Below are 20,323 nucleotides of genomic sequence, written 5' to 3' on the forward strand. Positions count from 1 at the left end.
GGCAGTATGCACTTGCATGTAACAGAGTCAGGAGAGGCAGTATGCACTTGCATGTAACAGAGTCAGGAGAGGCAGTATGCACTTGCATGTAACAGAGTCAGGAGAGGCAGTATGCACTTGCATGTAACAGAGTGAGGAGAGGCAGTATGCACTTGCATGTAGCAGAGTCAGGAGAGGCAGTATGCACTTGCATGTAACAGAGTCAGGAGAGGCAGTATGCACTTGCATGTAACAGAGTCAGGAGAGGCAGTATGCACTTGCATGTAACAGAGTCAGGAGAGGCAGTATGCACTTGCATGTAACAGAGTCAGGAGAGGCAGTATGCACTTGCATGTAACAGAGTCAGGAGAGGCAGTATGCACTTGCATGTAACAGAGTCAGGAGAGGCAGTATGCACTTGCATGTAACAGAGTCAGGAGAGGCAGTATGCACTTGCATGTAACAGAGTCAGGAGAGGCAGTATGCACTTGCATGTAACAGAGTCAGGAGAGGCAGTATGCACTTGCATGTAACAGAGTCAGGAGAGGCAGTATGCACTTGCATGTAACAGAGTCAGTAGAGGCAGTATGCACTTGCATGTAACAGAGTCAGGAGAGGCAGTATGCACTTGCATGTAACAGAGTCAGGAGAGGCAGTATGCACTTGCATGTAACAGAGTCAGGAGAGGCAGTATGCACTTGCATGTAACAGAGTCAGGAGAGGCAGTATGCACTTGCATGTAACAGAGTCAGGAGAGGCAGTATGCACTTGCATGTAGGAGAGAAAGAGAAGACATTCACCATATTACAATATTAATAACATGTGAGAAAACACATAACTGTTCATCTTGAAAGTTTCTACGGTACAAGTGGTTGATTTAACATACGTCTGTTGTGAATACGATGACAGAGTTGTCATAGTGACCAGTTGTCTTGAGGGCGTCCACCACCTGTCCCGCAGCCTCGTCCAGAGCACTCACCATTCCTGCACCAGGTTGTACAACAAATTTATTGAGGTTTGGGATATTACAAATACTTCAAGAACATATATACACCAAGCAGTGTTTGTCTCTCATCGTATATTTGCTAACAATTTACTGTGTATATTGTATTTTAGTTATTAATTAAAGTAATGTTGACTGATAGTGAACAAGTTTTAGGTAGCATTAATGATCCTCGCACACAAAACTTTCTTTACTCCCTCCCTCCAACCTTTCCTAGGGCGACCCCTACCTCACTTTCTCTCCACTACAGATTTATACACTCTCGAAGCCATTTTATTTCGTTCCACTCTCTCTACATGTCCAAACCACCTCAACAACCCCTCCTCAGCCCTCTTTGGTAATCCCTCACCTCCTACTAATTACCAAACTACGAATATTCTGTATTATATTCACACCACACGTAGTCCTCAGACATGACATCTCCGCTGCCTCCAGCCTTCTCCTTGTTGCGACATTTATAACCTATATTTCACATCCATAGACGAGCGTTGGTATGATTATACTCTCATACATTTCAACCTATTCACCGAAAAGCAGTTCTGCTTCAGGTCCCACCGCGGCACACAACATGAAATAAATAATATCTTTGATGCAGTGGACAGCCTGAGGAAGCAAGGGAACCTGGCTCTAATTGCAACTATGGACGTACACAAAGCCTTCGACAGCCATTGGCACAGTGGACTCAGCTTCATACTTGCCGACCTCCCGGAACACAACTGGACCTTTCTCAGGCTCATATACAACTTCCTAACAAGCAGACGCATCATTCACACCTTCCATGGTAAGGTAGCAGCACCCTTCACACCGACAGCTGGAGTACCACAGGGCCTCAGCCCCATACTTTTCAATATATATGTAAACGACCTCCCACATCCTGAATACAGTGATACCATCATCACGTAATTTGCAGACGATGTTATCTATGTAGTCTCAGCTACCCCCATATCTGGTGCAAACAAGCATAGGAGAGCAACTGAGAAAATGAACGAGGAACTAAGAAGAACATCTAACTGGGAGAAAAAATCGAGAATCACAACTAATCCTGATGAAGTCCACATCAGCACCATCGGCTGTTTCGCATGAACCATAGTGGACAGAGGTTCACGTATTGTCATCAGCAAACCAAACAAGATTCTGGGGTAAAAGATCGGTAGATTGCTTCACTTCACATCTAATGTCACCAAAAAAGTGAACCTAGCAAAGGCTCGCCTTAGTCAACTATTCCGATACAAAGAAGCCTCTTCCCACATCGAGAAACATCTCTATAAGATGATCAGATCTGTGCTTGAATACCCTTGCATACGCATGTCTCTAACAACTAAGACCAACATGCTACACCAAAGAGTCCAGAACAAAGCTTTATCACTGACACCGGACTCAGAGACAGAGTCAGGATGGAAGACCTGCACATTCAACAGGAATTGCGGCGATTAATGTCAAGCTAGTCAAACTAAAGAGACAACTATATGACATGCAGGAACTCTATGCTCCTGACAGAAAAAATCCTCCTCAACCATCAAACACCACCAACTACAACATCAGCACACCTCCCTACAGTATACAAAGAATGACCCTCCAACAAAGAATCCGACGCTTCATCCACAAGGAGAACTTCCCTCTACCAAGGATCCTGAGTGACTCTTTCCTATATTCACTTTTAATTACCTTTTTTTACATACCCTACCAAATTCATCCACCAACCTCTGCAACTTCTCTTCAGGATCTGCCATAAACACAGTGTCATCTGCAAAGAGCAACTGTAACAACTCCCACTTTGTGTTAGATTCTTTATCTTTTAACCCCACACCTCTTGCCAACACCCGCGCATTCACTTCTCTTACTACCCCATCTACTGAGCAACCACGGTAACTTCAAACATCCTTGTCTAAGGCCTACTTTTACTGGGAAGAAGTTTCCCTCTTTCCTACATACTCTAACTTGAGCCTCACTATCCTAGTAAAAACTTTTCACTGCTCTCAGTAACCTACCTCCTATTCCACACCTTTGCAACATCTGCCACATTGCCCCCCTATTCACCCTGCCATAAGCCTTTTCCAAATTCATAAATGCCACAAAAACATCTTTACCCTTATCTAAATACTATTCATCTATGTTTCACTGTAAACACCTGGTCCACACACCCTCTACCTTTCCTAAAGTCTCCTTGTTCATCTGCTATCCTACTCTTCGTCTTGCTCTTAATTCTTTCAATAATAACTCTACCATACACTTTACCAGGTATACTCAACAGACTTATCCCCCTATAATTTTTGCACTCTTTTGTTCCCTTTGCTTTTATACAAAGGAACTAGGCATGTTCGATGCCAATCCTTAGGTACCTTACCAACTTCCATACATTTATTAAATAATAGCACTAACCACTCCAAAACTGTATCCCCACCTGCTTTTAACATTTATATCTTTATCCCCACAGACAAATTCGACACAGACACAGACACAGAGAAGCCGCCCAGTCGCCGTGGAGAGAAGACGTCGTAGTTCCTGTTCTTCAGTTATCCTGAGTAATTCTCGAGCTGAGCAACTCTGAACACTGTTGCTCGAGATTTTTCTTGGGTTATCCTGAGTAGTTCTTCACCAGAGATGAGAGGAAACTTGCTTGCAGTCACTTCGAGCACCATCCCATCAAGAGGGTAAGGCGGTGACTTGCTTGCTTGTTCACCCCTCTCATCCCCATCCCCCCATCCTTCCCCATCCTCCCCTCACACAAACATCAACACTGGCCCACACACTAACACACTATATACATTGCTATCCTTCTGACTTTCCTATCTTCTTCTTTTTCGGCAACTTCGCTTTGGCGAGTTAACACAAGGCATTTTGACCATCCGGTAGCCCGTGTGGTTTTTTAAAATCCGGCCGATCTTTGCCTTGGGCCCTTTCCCCTCACTACTCGAGGGTAGGCTATCTTAGGGGCTGACCTTCATAAGTCAGCTGAAATAGGATGTTAGACTAACACTAAGGAAAAATCCTTTTTGTCAAAGCAACTTATGTGCCAGATGTACCTTCCTAGACATCATGGTGCGAATAAGAGTAAGATTACGTGTGGATGGTAACCTAAAGACGAAGAAAGAAATTCTAGCATATATCTGCTCGAATTCAACTGTTGCTCCAGTGGATGTTTTTACAACACGCGCTGGGGTAGTACTTCTCCTCTCTTCTGAAGAAGAGTTACTTCAACTACTTAAGCAGGACGTCCTGGACAAATTGGCGACTTTAGGAATCCACCCAATTGCACCTGAAAGCTATCAAGGTCAGCGAGCTGTGTTTGTTTCCAGAATCAACAGCATCATAAGAGACAGCACAGTGCAGGAAATTGATGAGTACTTTAATACAGAGAATTCTGAATTTCATGCTGTCCAAGCACATAAATTCTCCAAACCTGGCAACAACCAGGTAACATTAAAGTTAATACTTGTGACACCTGAAGAGGCCGAACTTGTGTGTCAAAATGGCTTCAAATGTTTTGGCACCAGATGTACACCTGACCAAATCTCTCTTGAACGATTTGTCAGTGTTACACAATGTTTTAAATGTTATGCATTTGGTTATACCGCCAACAAATGCAGTACTCAAGCACAGATTTGCAGCATTTGTTTTGGCCAACATTCTTATGGAGATTGTACTAATAAAAATACGCCCAAGTGTGTCCTGTGCAATAGAAAACACCATGCTGTTTCTGCTATTGGTCCTGAGAGGAAAAAGGAAATGCAGAAAATTCTAGAAGCTAAGAAACTGTCCACTTCAAAGAACACCACTCCCCAGGCACCTCCAACAATGTCCCAAGCTTCCTTCCCAGCTTTGCCTGGATCTAGTGGGACTCCTCAGGTCTCTTCCACTGGTTCCAATGTTTGGAATTCTGCCCCTCTTGGAGTGCCCCAATCTAACCCTCATGTACAACATACACAAACGCAACAACAAGGTTCAACCTCACCTCCCATGTCTCAGGTATCCTCAGCCGGGGATATGACGAGAGCGCAACTAATGTATATGATGGCCAAAGACATAGCAGGAGGTGACATGCAACTCTGCTCAAAGGTTTTAAATGATTTGTTAATGGCTAATGGGATCACTCCCATTACTATCCCAGATAATATCAAGGAGATTATGGTCCAGCCTTCTCATAACAAGAAGTATGTTCCCTACTCTACTTCTACAAATAAGTCTAATTCATCCCTTGTCCAGGGATCACTCACCTCGCATAATCAAATTGTCAACTTCCCTCAACCCGATGAGTCAATACCTGACCCTAACGATGCCCCAGTGATTGGTGCTTACTCTTCCAGTATTGCAGCTGATCCTGATAAACAGGAACTTTCCCAAGGTAATTCACCTGGCCTACCAAATTTCCCCTTGGAGCCTCCACAGTCTCCCATTAACTCTCACGAGCAGAGGCTCGTGAGAGTTAATGGGAGTTAATATTACAAACTCTAGTGAAGATGGTGACACTTTCAATACACAAGCAACAACTCAGAACTTCCCTCCTCCCCTTGACGAGTTCAGCAGGGATGGTGAGTATACCAAAAAAGACATTACTTGCAGGCGTTCAGTCCGCAGTACACGTCCAAGAGCATGAAATAATGGGGATTACAATTTTCCAACTTAATGTTCAACATTTCTTTAATAACCGTTACCTCCTTGAAGTTGAACTTCATAATTACAATCCCGATGTTATACTCTTGAATGAGACAGCTGCAAGAGTTGATCAACATATTAAATTACGTGGTTACTCTACTGTGGAGAAATCGAGAGGACCCTTTAGTAGTGTAGCCATCTTAGTTAAATTAGGCTATACATTCAAAAATATTCATATTGGTGAAGATAACATTCTTGCAATAGAAATGACAACGTCTCATGGACAACTAGTGATAGGAACTGGATATTTTCCCCCGAGACAACAATATATAGAGTCAATTCCTCTACATAGGATATTAAGCAGAAATATTCCAACAATTCTAGCGGGAGATTTTAATGATCATCACCCTGCCCTCTTCAACTGTGGAGCTGGTGTTCCACTGGGTGACTTAAAAGGAAAACAACTCTTTAATATCATGACAGCTAGAAACTTGTCATTTCAAGGCCCATTCTTCAAATCGTACATTGGACCTCATCCAGGGACACCAGATATAGTACTGACAAACAGAGACTGTGACATCTTTCACTGTCGTATATCTCCTGGTGGAAATGTAGGATCTGACCATATCCCTGTTATAATACAACTACAAACTTCTCCATTTAGAATACCTGTAACTCCTAAACCCAATCTTAACACCCTAGGATTTGACCCCTTCAGGGCATTTATGGGTGAAGATGAAATTGTGTCGTTGGAAAATCTACATTCCACTACAATTGATGACGCGGTCAGGTCCCTTCACAATCGAATAACTGAAGCTACTAATGCAACTTGCCAATTTGCTTCCACAAAGATCTATCAACAATATAAACCTACTAGGGAAATTAGAGACGCTCTAAGAAATTATCAAGCAGAATGTCGAAGGCATCCTCAAACGCGACAACCACCAGTAGCTACATTGCACAGATTGAGGTAAGAATTAATTAACATGATTCGTCATCACAAACTTGACTTATGGAAATTGCTAGTTCTCCAAGCTAATCAGTATAAACGTGAGCCAGCAAAATTTTGGAGTAAGATCCGACAACTGTTAGGTGCAAAGCACAAGGCCCCTAACTACCTAATTCATACCTTTACTGACGAGGATGATGAAGATGTTGAGATTATACTTGATGATCCGCAGGACCAGGCTAATTTGATAGGTGATGTATGGGAGAAAATTCTCTCCCATAATAACAGTCGTCGATTTAACAATGATCATTATCAGTTGGTAAATGAATGGAGAGATGAGAACTTGGATGATCTACAACCACTACCTTCCATCGATACTTCAACTCTTGAAGATACCCACCAGCTTACTAGACCTATTACATTACTCGAGATGAGTCAGGTTATTGGAAGAATGCGAAGTAGAGCCCCTGGTATCTCTGGAATAACAATGAAACAAATAAAGTTCCTACCCAGAAATTGTAAACAGTCTTTGGTTAATATCTTTAATGCCATCTTGGCCTCAGGACATTTTCCAGTGGTTTTTAAGGCTGCTAGGATCATCTTTCTTGCTAAGCCAAATAAAGACATCCACCAACCAGGGAACTATAGACCTATATCCTTACTTGAAGTCTCTGGAAAAGTTCTTGAGAAGATCATTTCCAACAGACTGAACTACTATATGGAGTTTAATCACCTTTTTACTGAAAAACAATTTGGCTTTAGAACACATAGAGGTACCAATCATGCAATAAATATTATTTTCGACACTGTAGCAAGTCTAAAACATCAGGGCAATCTTGCCCTAATTGCCACCAGAGATGTTCATAAAGCTTTTGATAGCTTATGGCATGATGGTCTTATATACAAACTCATTGACCTACCAGACCATAACTGGACTTTTCTCAGATTAATATATAATTTCTTAACTCAAAGAAAAATCATTCCCACCTTTCATGGCAGGTCGACAGAGCCTTTTATACCAACATCTGGTGTCCCACAAGGCTCTTGTCTTAGTCCAATTCTCTTCAACATTTATGTGAATGACCTTTCTCAACCAGAGTTTAATGATACAATTATAACACAGTTTGCAGATGATGTTATTCATGTCGTCTCATCAACTCCGGTAACAGGAAAATACAAGTATGAGAGAGTCATAGACAAAATGAATATTGAACTTCGTCGAACATCTAATTGGGAAAAGAAATGGAGAATTACGACTAATCCTGACAAGGTCCTTGTTAGCACGATAAGATGTTTTGCATCAACCATCGAAGATAAAGAGGGTATCTCCATCAGAGGTACACCTGTAGCCAATAGAAACCCTAACAAGATCTTGGAATATGAAATAGACAGGCTGCTCCACTCAACATCTCATGTAACTAAAAAGATCAACATAGCCAAAGCCGGTCTTAGCAGTCTCTTTCGATTCAATCAAGCCCCTCCACATGTCAAAAAACATCTGTATAAAATGATAATAAGACCTATACTCGAATACCCATGTGTCCCAATGACATTAACAACAAAGACCAACATGCTACGGTTGGAGCGGGTCCAGAATAGAGCTCTTCGCTTCATTACGGGCACCAGGAGGAGAGACAGAGGTAAAATGGCAGATTTACACGTACAACAAGATATAACTGCCTTAAATGTACGCCTTGACACCCTGAAAAAGAAACAACTCTATTCAATGCAAGAACTCTACATGCCAGATAGAGAACATCCTCTACAAGTTGTAAATACCACGGATTATATCATCAATACTCCTCCTCACAGGACTCAAAGAATGACTCTCCCACAGAAGGTCCGTCGTTTTATTCATAAAGACGATTACCATCGACCCATGATATTGAACAACCTCCCTGCAGACGAAGATGATTGGGTAACACCAGAACCCTTCTATGTTTACTGAGAAATCATCGCCCCCAGTTAGGGAAACATCTTATATAACATTCTACTGTTAAAATTATGCTAAATTTACTATGGCAGGACACCACCTGTAAGAAGCCATTGTCAAGTAATTCTTTATAAACTGGCCAGGAAATTATTGACTTCATTGTCGCTTAAATATCCGTTGTGCAATCGCAAAAAAAAAAAAAAAAGAAGGCAATTGCAACTTGTATAATTACTACCAATTCAGAGTCATGTACTTATATATCTCTTATATCTATGTGACTCTGATGGGTTAGTATTATACCCCTTTAAGAATATCTTATTATTTCACATACACCTTTTAAATGACACCAAAGTGGTTGGGCCACTTACCTTTTATATATAACTAACAAAAAAGGCACAATACCGTGACTGGAACGATACACAAATAACCCGCACATAAAAGAGAGAAGCTTACGACGACGTTTCGGTCCAACTTGGACTATTAACAAAGTCACAGTGTGACTTTGTCAATGGTCCAAGTCGGACCGAAACGTCGTCGTAAGCTTCTCTCTTTTATGTGCGGGTTATTTGTGTAGCTTTTATATCCTGTCTCTCTTCCCCTCCCACCCTTTTCCAAAATTTCTTTCCTTACCCATCCTTCTTCCTTACCCATCTTACCAAAGCTCTGGTCATAAGAAGAAGGATCTTTATCCCATCAATCCTAGCTGCCTTACCCTCTTTCATTCTATCCACTGTCTCACGAACTTTCCCCACACTCACAACTGGCTCTTCCTCACTCCTACAAGATGTTATTCCTTCTTGCCCTAAACACGAAATCACAGGTTCCCTGTCTTCATCAACTATTAACAGTTCCTCAAAATATTCCCTCCATCTTCCTGATACCTCTAATTCTCCATTTAATAACTGCCCTCTCCTAATTTTAAGTATCAAATCCATTCGTTCCCGAGGCTTCCTCAACTTATTACTCTCACTATAATTTTTTTCTTATCAAAAACTTTTTGATAACATCTCACCCACTCTCTCATTTGCTCCAGTTTTCTTTCCATATACTCCTCCCTTCTTGCATCACTTCTGCTTTGTAAAAACTTCTCATATGGTAACTTTTTCTCCCTTACTACTCTCTTTACATCATCATTCCATCAATTGCTCTTCTTCCCTTCCGCACCCACTTTCCTGTAAGCACAAACTTCTGCTGAACACTCTAACAATACATTATCCAATCTACCCCATATATCTTTTGGTATTTGCCTTGCTTTTGGCATATGAAAAAATAATATTTTGATTTTTTTTCAGTTTGACTAATCACTTTTAGCTCCTGTCTCTCCTGGGTCCTGTATGAGTCCTCTAACTTAAGTTCGATTCTTTCCACTTCCCTGGTCTGCGCTTCCTTCTGTATATCAGACAATTTAGCATTCTTGAGGAGCTCAGTGATTCTTCATCGTCTTCTGTAGAGGGAGCGTCTTTCTTTCTCCAGTTTACTTCTTCTCTCCTTCTTTCTTAGGGGAATATGCCTTGAACATACTTCAACGGCCAGGAAGTTGATCCTTTCAAGGCTCTGGTTTGGATCCATTTTATTTAAGAATCTTCCCAACATGTTTCATTTAAGACATGATTCATCTGGCCCCAGTTGATGTTCTTGTTATTGAAGTTGTATTTGGTAAAGACATCTTCACAGATACGTGCATTTTGCTGATCAGGACCCCTGTGCATGTGAGACTGTACTTCGATTAGATTGTGAATGGAATTAGTTGTTTTTGATATTATGTCTCTTACCAGGTCCTCATTATTTGTGAAGATTAGGTCAAGTGTGTTCTTCCAGTCTTGTTGGTTCCACTATTTGCTGACTTAGGGTGTGTTTTTCTCAGAGATTTAGTAGCTCAGGTGTGAGTGACCTTTCATTTGCGCTGCCTACAGGGATTGTTTCTGCTATATCATTATTTGCTACATTCTTCCATTTTGAATGTCTAAGGATGAAATCACCAAGCAGTAAGATGTCTGGGGATGGAGCTGGAAGATTTTCCAGACAGTAATCAATTTTCAGTAGCTGTTCCTTGAACTGCTGGGAGGTTACATCTGGTGGCTTATATGCAACCACGATCACTAGGTATTGTTAGAACCTCAACTACATCATTTGTGGTGTTCAGCATCTCAGTGCAGATGAGCGACTCTTTGACATACAGGCCAACCCTCCACCTGTTGTCTGTTCTTTCTGTCACATCAAAAAAGTTGTACCCATTTATCAATATTTCGTTGTCAAAGTGATCATTAGTGTGGGTCTCTGTGAAGGCTTCAAACATCGCATTTGACTCCTCTAGAAGCCCACTGGTAAAAGGAATTTTGTTGTTGGTGGAATGCATAAGGCCCTGTATATTAGCAAATATAAACGAGATTGTATTCTGTGTTAGTTGGAGAGATTTTGTTATTGACATCAGTAGTTGTGGTTCTGGAGGGCCATCAGAGGCCACTGGCTGTGCCTCCAGTCCAACAAGGCTTCGAGGTAGCAGACTATTTTTATTTCCTTCCATTTCGTTTTTTCGTTTCCTGCCATTAAAAAATCAATTGTAGTAGGATTATCGTAACTACTCTTGTTTGTCTTATGAGATATGTACCTCCGGGTCCCTTTCAGATGGTATGCAGGACAGCTGGTGTTCTAGCACTGTTTTTGCAGAATCGATGAGTGGCACATATCTGGGTGAAAGAATTTATAGGAGGGAGAACGACACACTCCATTAGACAAGAGGTAACATCTTTTGGGATACTCGAAGTTTCATATCCCATTTGTTTTTCGTGATATTGCATGCTTAGAGATGTCCCAAACATAGAATCTGCTCAATTTTGCTTTTGGTTGGGTAGAATTTTTTGTTAGGTTTTCTCATTTTGTGCAGTTTCTAGGACTGCAGTATAATCCTCTGCATCCAAGCCAGGGCCACCCAGTCCTGCTTCCGGGGAACTACTTTCCCCCAAGAAGAAGAAGAAGAAGAAAAAGAAGAAAAAGAAGAAGAAGAAGAAGAAGAAGAAGAAGAAGAAGAAGAAGAAGAAGAAGAAGAAGAAGAAGAAGAAGAAAAAGAAGAAGACTCTTCCGCTACATCTGTAATGTGGCCAATGGTCTTGTGCAATGATGGTGGTATATTGAAGGTAGAGTCCCGAGCAGAAACAGCGGGTTCAAATCTCTCGTGTTGTGGTGTAGGTTGTGGAACAGGTTGTGGTATGGGTTGTGGTATGGGTTGTGGTATAGGTTGTGGTATGGGTTGTGGTATGGGTTGTGGTATAGGTTGTGGTATGGGTTGTGGTATGGGTTGTGGTATAGGTTGTGGTATGGATAGTGGTACAGGTTGTGTTATGGGTTGTGGTATGAATTGTTGTATAGGTTGTGGTATGGGTTGTGGTATGGGTTGAAGTATAGGTTGTGGGATGGGTTGTGATATAGGTTATGGTATGGGTTTTGGTGTAGGTTGTGGTATGTGTTGTAGTATGGGCTGTGGTATGTGTTGTGGTATGGGTTGTAGTATGGGTTGTGGTATGGGTTGTGGTATAGGTTGTGGTATAGGTTGTGGTATGGGTTTTTGTATAGGCTATGGTATGGGTAGTGGTACAGGTTGTGTTATGGGTTGGGGTATGAATTGTTGTATAGGTTGTGGTATGGGTTGTGGCATGGGTTGAGGTATAGGCTGTGGGATGGGTTTTGATATAGGTTATGGTATGGGTTTTGGTGTAGGTTGTGGTATGTGTTGTATGGGTTGTGGTATGTGTTGTAGTATGGGTTGTGGTATGTGTTGTAGTATGGGTTGTGGTATGTGTTGTGGTATGGGTTGTGGTATTTACATTCTGTATTTTTTGGTACACTCCTCCTAACTCTTCCTCCCATGTTTTATATATCTTTGGTAGACTGCCAAAAAGTTCATTATTATTTTCTTGCTTATTTTTATTATTTATTACCCTACTTAATACTTTTCTGATACCTGCCCAAAGTTCTGTATCTTCAGAAATTCATGAACAATTTTATGAATTCCATCACTAGTTCAGTTACATCTCCATGATTAAGTTGATAAATTTCCCAAAGAAGGTTCCCTGAAGCGAAATATAAAATATAATATTATGGGTGACCAGTGGCTTGACTGGCAGTGGTTCGATCCCCGGCATGGGTGGGCACGTTGGGCATGTTTCCTTCACTTTGAGCCTCTTTTCACCCTATTATTAAGTTGGTATCTGAGTGTTAGTAGACTGTTGTGGGTCGCTTCCTGGGGGTGGTAGTTTAACTTTAAAATAAGCAAAGGTAACAGCTATTAACTTTTAAAATTGATATGAGTAAATAACACCACGGGCGGGGATTGAACTTGTGGCGAGTGAGTCCTAAAACTCTAGTATAGTGTGTAAGCCACTGGACCAGCTGGCTACAATAAGATTCATCCAACTAGGTATATTTATACACCACAGGAAGGGTAGCATAGGAACCGCTGTGACCACAAATGCAAGTTTTTACAGGTAAATTTCCTGCCAGCGTGGCCGTGACGAACTTTAGTTCTAGTCCCCTCAAAGCGGTCATCATGACTCAAGAAATCGTATTGGCACGATTGCAGACAAACCATAGCACAGTCAGGGACTGAACTCGTGGCAAGTAAGTCGTAAAATTCCTGGCCAGTGCATAAGCCACTAGGCCAGCTGGCATCTGACCTAGCAGCACAAGTTAGTCAGGTCCAACTCGCATCCACCCACACCCACTCATATATTTATCCAAATTATTTTTAAAACTACACAACTTCTTAGCTTCTATGACGGTACTCGGGAGTTTGATCCACTTATCCACAACTCTATTACCAAACCAGTCCTTCCAATATCCTTCCTGAATCTGAATTTTTCCAACTTAAATCCTGTGAAGGCTTACTCAGCCCTGTAACAACTTCAGACAGTATTACCAAGGCTGGCTCCTCCTCAGGAAAATTAATGAATAGAAAAAGAAATAATAATTCACAAAGATAAACACTTTATTATTTATTAAAGCAAACTTAAAACAATAAAACATGAAAGGTATATCCTATTTGAAAGAAAAATGAAAAATAAAATGAATAAAAGAACATTTTAACTCAAAGCTAATATATATAGGGTGTCTGGTGTTGGTGACACTGAGTGTTGTTGAAATCGTAGCAGTTGCTGATGATGGGGGGGGGTCACAGGTGTTGGTTACAACCCACCGGTTCGTTCTTCACAGTATAGCCGTGAGTATTCACTCCCGATGACAGGAAAGCAGGTTCTTTACCGCTGCAATGATGAGGGGTTACGTCCTGCAATTTCATACAGGTGCCCAGGTAATTAAATCCAAAAAGGGGAAGTCTCAGGACGTTAGTCCATCTCCATCAATTCTACTCGTTGATTGGCAGGTGACCCTCTCTGTCATCCAAGTTGGAAAGATAGACAGGTTACCCACTGCTTAAGAAATCACTCTCCATGATAAGTACAATACCTAAAAGATGTGGTGATTATTACAACAGTCAACTTATAGCAAGACTGAAAGGACTAAGTTTATTATTGGTCAAAAGTGAAGCTTTCAACCAATAAATCCACTAGAATAAAAGGCAGGCATGTACTTAAAGTAGTGCTGGGAGCTGTGAGTCTAGTGATTACTGTTTGGACCGGAGCCCCAAACGTCACCTTTCGGGGGGGGGGGGGAAGAAGGAGGGGAAGGGATAGCTGGAGCTAGACTGACCCTACCTTAACAAGCAGCCGGCAATCAAACTATCACTTTCGGGGAGGGGGAAAAAAGGCGGGAATAGCGGGAGCTTGACTTACCCTACCTTAACAAGTAGCTGGCAATGAAACTATTGTTACTATATACTCCCTCGCTACTCCTATCTATTGAACTTTTCCCTCACACTCCCCCATTCAAAGACTTATAGTCAAGGAGTATAAGAAGAATAGGCGAGGAAAAAGTTCTAACATATGGAAGTCATGTAAGGCAACAAATCTTCTACTGACTGTCACGACTTAACCAGTCAGAGAAATAATTGGATGAACCATTGATATACACAATATGGAACTTAAAAGCCTGGAGTGCCAATGTCCACCTCAAGAGGCGACTGTTGGTTCCCTTAAAAGTTTCTAGGTATATCAAAGGTTTGTGGTCCGTTTCTAAAATGAATTCTTTTCCCAGCAAATAAAATTTAAGTTTGGAGATACCCCACACAAGGGCTAAACATTCCTTTTCTATGGTGGAGTATCTCGTTTCTGTGGGAAGGAGTTTCCGGCTTAGGAAGCATACAGGGAAGGGAGTACCATTATGGTATTGTAGTAACACTGCACCTAAGCCAGTATTGGAGGCATCAGTTCTTAAACAAAATGTTTTATTAATATATGAAATTTTAAGTATAGGGTCTATCGAAAAGATGCTTTTAATCTCATTAAACTTTTCCCGAGCTACGTCGGAAAGTTCAAGAGGTTCCTTCACAGACTTTTTAAGGAAGCTGGATAAGATGCCTGTAAGATCAGTAAGGTTCGGGATAAACCGTGCATAAAAATTTACAGAACCAAGAAAGCTACGCATGAGCTTCTTGGTTTTGTGGAATTTAAATTCTAATAAAGCTTTGATCTTACTGAGGAGAGGCTGCAGAGAGTTATTAGAAAGTATCAGTCCAAGATATCTAATCTTGTTATACCCAAGGAATCATTTCTTCGGCTTGGCAGTGAGGCCATGTGAGCGTAACCTACGCAAAACTGATGTTAATGTTTGGATATGTTCGCCCCACGTGGATGTCATTACGTAAATGTTATCAAAATAAACTGAAACATTTGGCATATTACCCAAGACCTTTCTCATCAGTCTCACGTAGGTAGCACAGGCAGTTACCAAACCGAAGGGCATAGTTCTATACTGTATCAGTCCTTGGTGTGTAGGAAAAGCGGTGTACTGCTTAGAAGAAGGATCTAACATTACTTGATGATATGCCTGCGCAATATCAATCTCTGAAAAGAAGGAAGAGCCATAAAATTTTTGTAGATCGCTATCTATTAAGGGCATAGGCTCAGCATCCCACCGAGTTATAGCATTAAGGCCTCAGGTGAGCAATATGCAGATACCGAAGGTTCAATGATCTTTAGTTTTAATAATTTGTCAACCTCTCGGTCAAATGCATCCCTAAGGTGAACTGGAACTGGGTATAATTTTCGTTTGATAGGATTGTCCGTCACTAAGTCAATCTTATGGACTACCGTGGAGGTAACACCTGGAATATCAGTAAAGATGTCTGAAAAGTTACTCACACATTGAAGTAGTTCATGTCTCTTATGGTCATCCAAAGATTCATTAATATTAATGTTGGTTGCGCCCGAGTGGTCAAGAGTCACCAAGTCATGTAGTTCTTCATCATAGTCTAAGTTAGAGGTGTCAATTACACACACTTTACATTCTTCAGTTGTCTTATCAAGTTCGTGTGGAAAAACTAAGTCAAAGTTATTAAGGCAGTTAACCGAATTTCTTCGGTAATATTTCTTAAGGATGTTGATATAATAAAGCTTAGGTTTCCCCTTGACTTCTATGAGGTAGTCAACTTTCCCACAAATTTTTAATACTTTATATGGACCTTTCCATGCTACTAATAATTTATTTGACTTGATAGGCAAAAGTACAAGAACTTCATCACCTACTTTAAAACTTCTCCTCTGACTTTAGGAATCAAAATAGGTTTTGTACTGGTCCATTGACAGGTGTAAGTTTTTCGAAACTATGTCAGAGGTCTCCTCAAGTTTGGATCTAAGGTCAAGGAGAAACTGGTAAGAAGACTGAACCTCAGCACTCACCTCCTCATTAGTCAATAAGTCATGAAGGATGGACAATGGGCCTCTGGCCTGTCTACCATAGAGAAGTTCAAAAGGTGAAAACCCCGAAGAGTCACTGGGAACTTCCCTCATGGCAAACAAAGCACAGGGTAGGTAACGATGCCACTCCTTAGGTTTATGGGAGCAAAGTTTCCTTAAAATGGACTTGAGAATCGAATGCTGGCTCTCAATCCTCCCATTACAGCTGGGATGACAGGGTGTGGTGAAGAGAGGCTTCATTCCCAGAAGTTGGTAGAGATGTTGCATTAAGTCAGATGTGAATTGAGTCCCACGGTCAGACAAAATTTCTCTAGGGATGCCCACTCTGGAGAAGATGGACAAAAGGGCTTCAGCCACCTCTGTAGTGGTTATGGTCTTTAAGGGTATGGCTTCAAGGAAACTCGAAGCATAATCAACTAATGTTAATATATACCTATGTCCCCCAGATGAAAGTGGAGATAAAGGACCAACGATGTCAATAGCTACTCTTTCAAAAGGTACCGTAAAGACTGGCATTTTGACCATAGGTACTCGCCTGGTACCTCGGGAGGATGACAGTTGGCAAACGTTACACGATCTACAATAGGTAGTGATATCTGAGGACATTTTTGGCCAAAAATAGGTTTCCCTAATTTTATTTAAGGTTTTACGATGCGAGAAATGTCCGGCCACTGGCAGGTCATGAGCCATTTTAAGAACAGTCTCTCTGCATTGACTTGGAGCAACTAAGATGGAATAGTCTATCTCATCTGAATTTAATTTGAATACTGACTTGTACAAGATACCTTTTATATATTCAAATTTATATGAAAAGTTTTTCCTTTGGATAACTTGATTTTGTTCAGCGGCATTATGGCAATTCTGAAGAGAAGGGCAATTACGTTGCAAATTGACAAAGGAGTCCTTCGATATATCTGAAGGCTTAAAGTCAGGGAAAATCTAAGGATGGACAGTAGGAGAAGCCTGGGCTTTGGTCTGAGCCCTAGTCAAGACATTTATGGTATCGGAGGTGATATCTTCACTTTCATCTAACAAGTGAACCGGTGATCCTACTACCTCGCTTTCGAGAGTAGCATCACTGGTTTTTAATCCCACATGAATCTCACGAGACATTGTCTCATCTGAACTTTCGAGGGGCTTCTCTGACTCTACAGGAAGAGGATCTGAAACACTTATGTCCATCTTTGGCGATGAAAGGTCAATCTCAGAAGGAAGAATGGCACCTTTTACATTACCTATTAGTACGGAGCAAGAAGTGATGGGAGCTAGTACGGCTTCAGACCAACCTGTGAACCATTTAGACCTAATGTAACAACGGATGGTAGGAAAAGTGTCTGTACGGCCCAAGTAGTCTGAAAGTATAGCAGAGGAATGAGTTTCTTTAAGATTAGGGAACAGCTTATCAGAAATTACTATACATGTGCATCCAGTGTCTCGTAAAATGGTAGATACATTAAGTCCATTAACTGTTCCTGAACAGAAGGGTGCTTTGTTATTACAGTCTTTAAAACATCTTCCAACTTTTTGGACCTTCTTAGAAGGACAATCTGGACGTTTATGTCCCTTAACACCACACAAATGACAAACAGGAATAAAAGAAGTCATTTTACTTTCCACTAGAGGCTTTGATTTCTTAAGGTCTGATGAACCCTTTCGCTTACGGTTTGATCCCTTTAGGTCTTTATAGGAATTGTGAGCCTCAGCATACAGGTCAGCGGCCTCAGCAACTTCCTCAGCTTTAATCAGGTTACGTTCTCTAATGAATGTTCGTATCTGGTGAGGAAGAGCTGTCAGGAACTGGTCAACAACCATTAAGTCTCTAAGAGATTCATAACTGTGATCAATTCCTGAACTCTCTATCCAAAAGTCGAACAAACGAAAGAGTGTTACCTGTAACTGTTGAAAGTTCTGGCCAGGCTGTAAGGTGGGATACCTGAAATCTTTCCTGTAAGAATTTGTGGTTTTTTGATATGCTTTAAGAATTGCCTTCTTCTGTAGGTTATAATTACATATGATATCCTGCGACAAAGTTGCATAGATATTCAAAGTGGTACCAGAAAATAACATTCCTAACCTAGTAGCCCAGGTGTCAGCAGGCCATTCACAGAGGGTAGCGGTATTTTCAAACCTTATAATGTATGAAGTTATATCTTCCCCCTCTGTGAAGGGAGGTAAATTAGGTGTTGGAATATGTGCACTAGCTGCATGATGTTCAATTACTCCTTCCTCTAATTGTTGTTGTGTAAGAGTTAACTTTTTATTCTCTAATTCAAGGCGAGGTTTTTCGAGCTCGCGATCCTTTTCTCTCTCTACTAACTCAAGTTCTCTAGCTTTTTCCTCACTTTCTCTAGTTTTTTCCTCAACTTCTCTATCCTTTGCTCTTTCCTCAAGTTCTCTTATTTTAGCCTGTTCCTCACGTATTTTAGCCTGTTCCTCACGTTCTCTAGCTCTTTCTTCACGATCAAGTCTATCAAGCTCCTTTTTGTCTTCTCTTTCTCTTTCTAACTGTCTTTCTTGGATTTCTCTCTCAATTCTCTCTCTCTCCTTTTTCTCTTCTCTTTCCCTTTCTAACTGTCTCTCTTCTCTCTCAATTCTCTCTCTTTCAAGTCTTTCCTGGATCTTAGCACTAATGAAAGATTCTAAATTTTTCCCTGTTATTCCTAACTTACTTCCAGCGTTCATCCAAAACTGGTATTCCTCCATACTTGCAAGAATAACTTAAACTATCAGGGGAAATGAAACGGGTATTAAAGAAAACGGAAGGTTCAATTCCTGCTCCGCTCAAACTGTAAATAAACCATAGGGCTCGATCCCTGCTTCAATTAAACAATATGAATTAATTAAATCAAAGGGTTCTATGCCGACTCCAAGCAAACAGTAAGTAGAATGGGGTCACTTGACCATCCAATCTTCTCACCAACAAATCAAGAGTGTCCTATGACAGTTCCCTTGATATAATGAAGAGCTCAATGAAACAAATTGTCACTGGAAAATCTCGGGTCCCTAGAGTCTAATCCTCCAAAGTGTTTCAAGCTCACACAAAAATAGATGGCAGAATTAACTAGTATTCCTGCCTTGACTTGACTTACAATAAATTGAGACTATAACAATCACCAAATCTTTCAAATACTTGTACTGTAGTCCTACCATAGAGAATGATTACTCATGGCTGGTGGTAACCGTCTGTGGTATGCGGCGTTGAAGTTCCAATGGTAGATTCGAGATGGAGTTGAATCTTGATTCAGTAGAGTTGATCCTGGCAAGGTCGCCACTTGTGAAGGCTTACTCAGCCCTGTAACAACTTCAGATAGTATTACCAAGGCTGGCTCCTCCTCAGGAAAATTAATGAATGGAAAAAGAAATAATAATTCACAAAGATAAACACTTTATTATTTATTAAAGCAAACTTAGAACAATAAAACATGAAAGGTATATCCTATTTGAAAGAAAAATGAAAAATTAAATGAATAAAACAACATTTGAACTCAACGCTAATATATGTAGGGGTGCCTGGTGTTGGTGACACTGAGTGTTGTTGAAATCGTAGCAGTTGCTGATGATGGGGGGGGGGTCGCAGGTGTTGGTTACAACCCACCAGTTCGTTCTTCGCAGTATAGCCGTAAGTATTCTATCCCGATAACAGGAAAGCAGGTTCTTTACCGCTGCAATGATGAGGGGTTACGTCCTGCAATTTCATACAGGTGCCCAGGTAATTAAATCCAAAAAGGGGAAGTCTCAGGACGTTAGTCCATCTCCATCAATTCTACTCGTTGATTGGCAGGTGACCCTCTCTGTCATCCAAGCTGGAAAGATAGACAGGTTACCCACTGCTTAAGAAATCACTCTCCATGATAAGTACATTACCTAAAAGATGTGGTGATTATTACAACAGTCATCTTAGAGCAAGACTGAAAGGACTAAGTTTATTATTGGTCAAAAGTGAAGCTTTCAACCAATAAATCCACTAGAATAAAAGGCAGGCATGTACTTAAAGTAGTGCTGGGAGCTGTGAGCCTAGTGATTACTGTTTGGACTGGAGCCCCACACGTCACCTTTCGGGG

At 41.0% G+C, this 20,323-nt stretch overlaps 1 protein-coding gene across 1 annotated transcript in view; it reads right to left on the reverse strand.

Annotated features, from left to right (window-relative positions):
• The window catches only part of LOC128700419 (arylsulfatase B), a gene marked incomplete at its 3' end in the record, with an annotated part of 128,297 nt that overhangs the window by 39,959 nt on the left and 68,015 nt on the right, over positions 1-20,323 (reverse strand). Inside the window, 1 exon segment of the mRNA XM_070079909.1 lies at positions 866-963. Within this exon segment, the coding sequence (XP_069936010.1) occupies positions 866-963 (98 nt within the window).

The sequence above is a fragment of the Cherax quadricarinatus genome, unplaced genomic scaffold (assembly GCF_038502225.1).
Source record: "Cherax quadricarinatus isolate ZL_2023a unplaced genomic scaffold, ASM3850222v1 Contig41, whole genome shotgun sequence".
NCBI classification, from domain to species: domain Eukaryota; kingdom Metazoa; phylum Arthropoda; class Malacostraca; order Decapoda; family Parastacidae; genus Cherax; species Cherax quadricarinatus.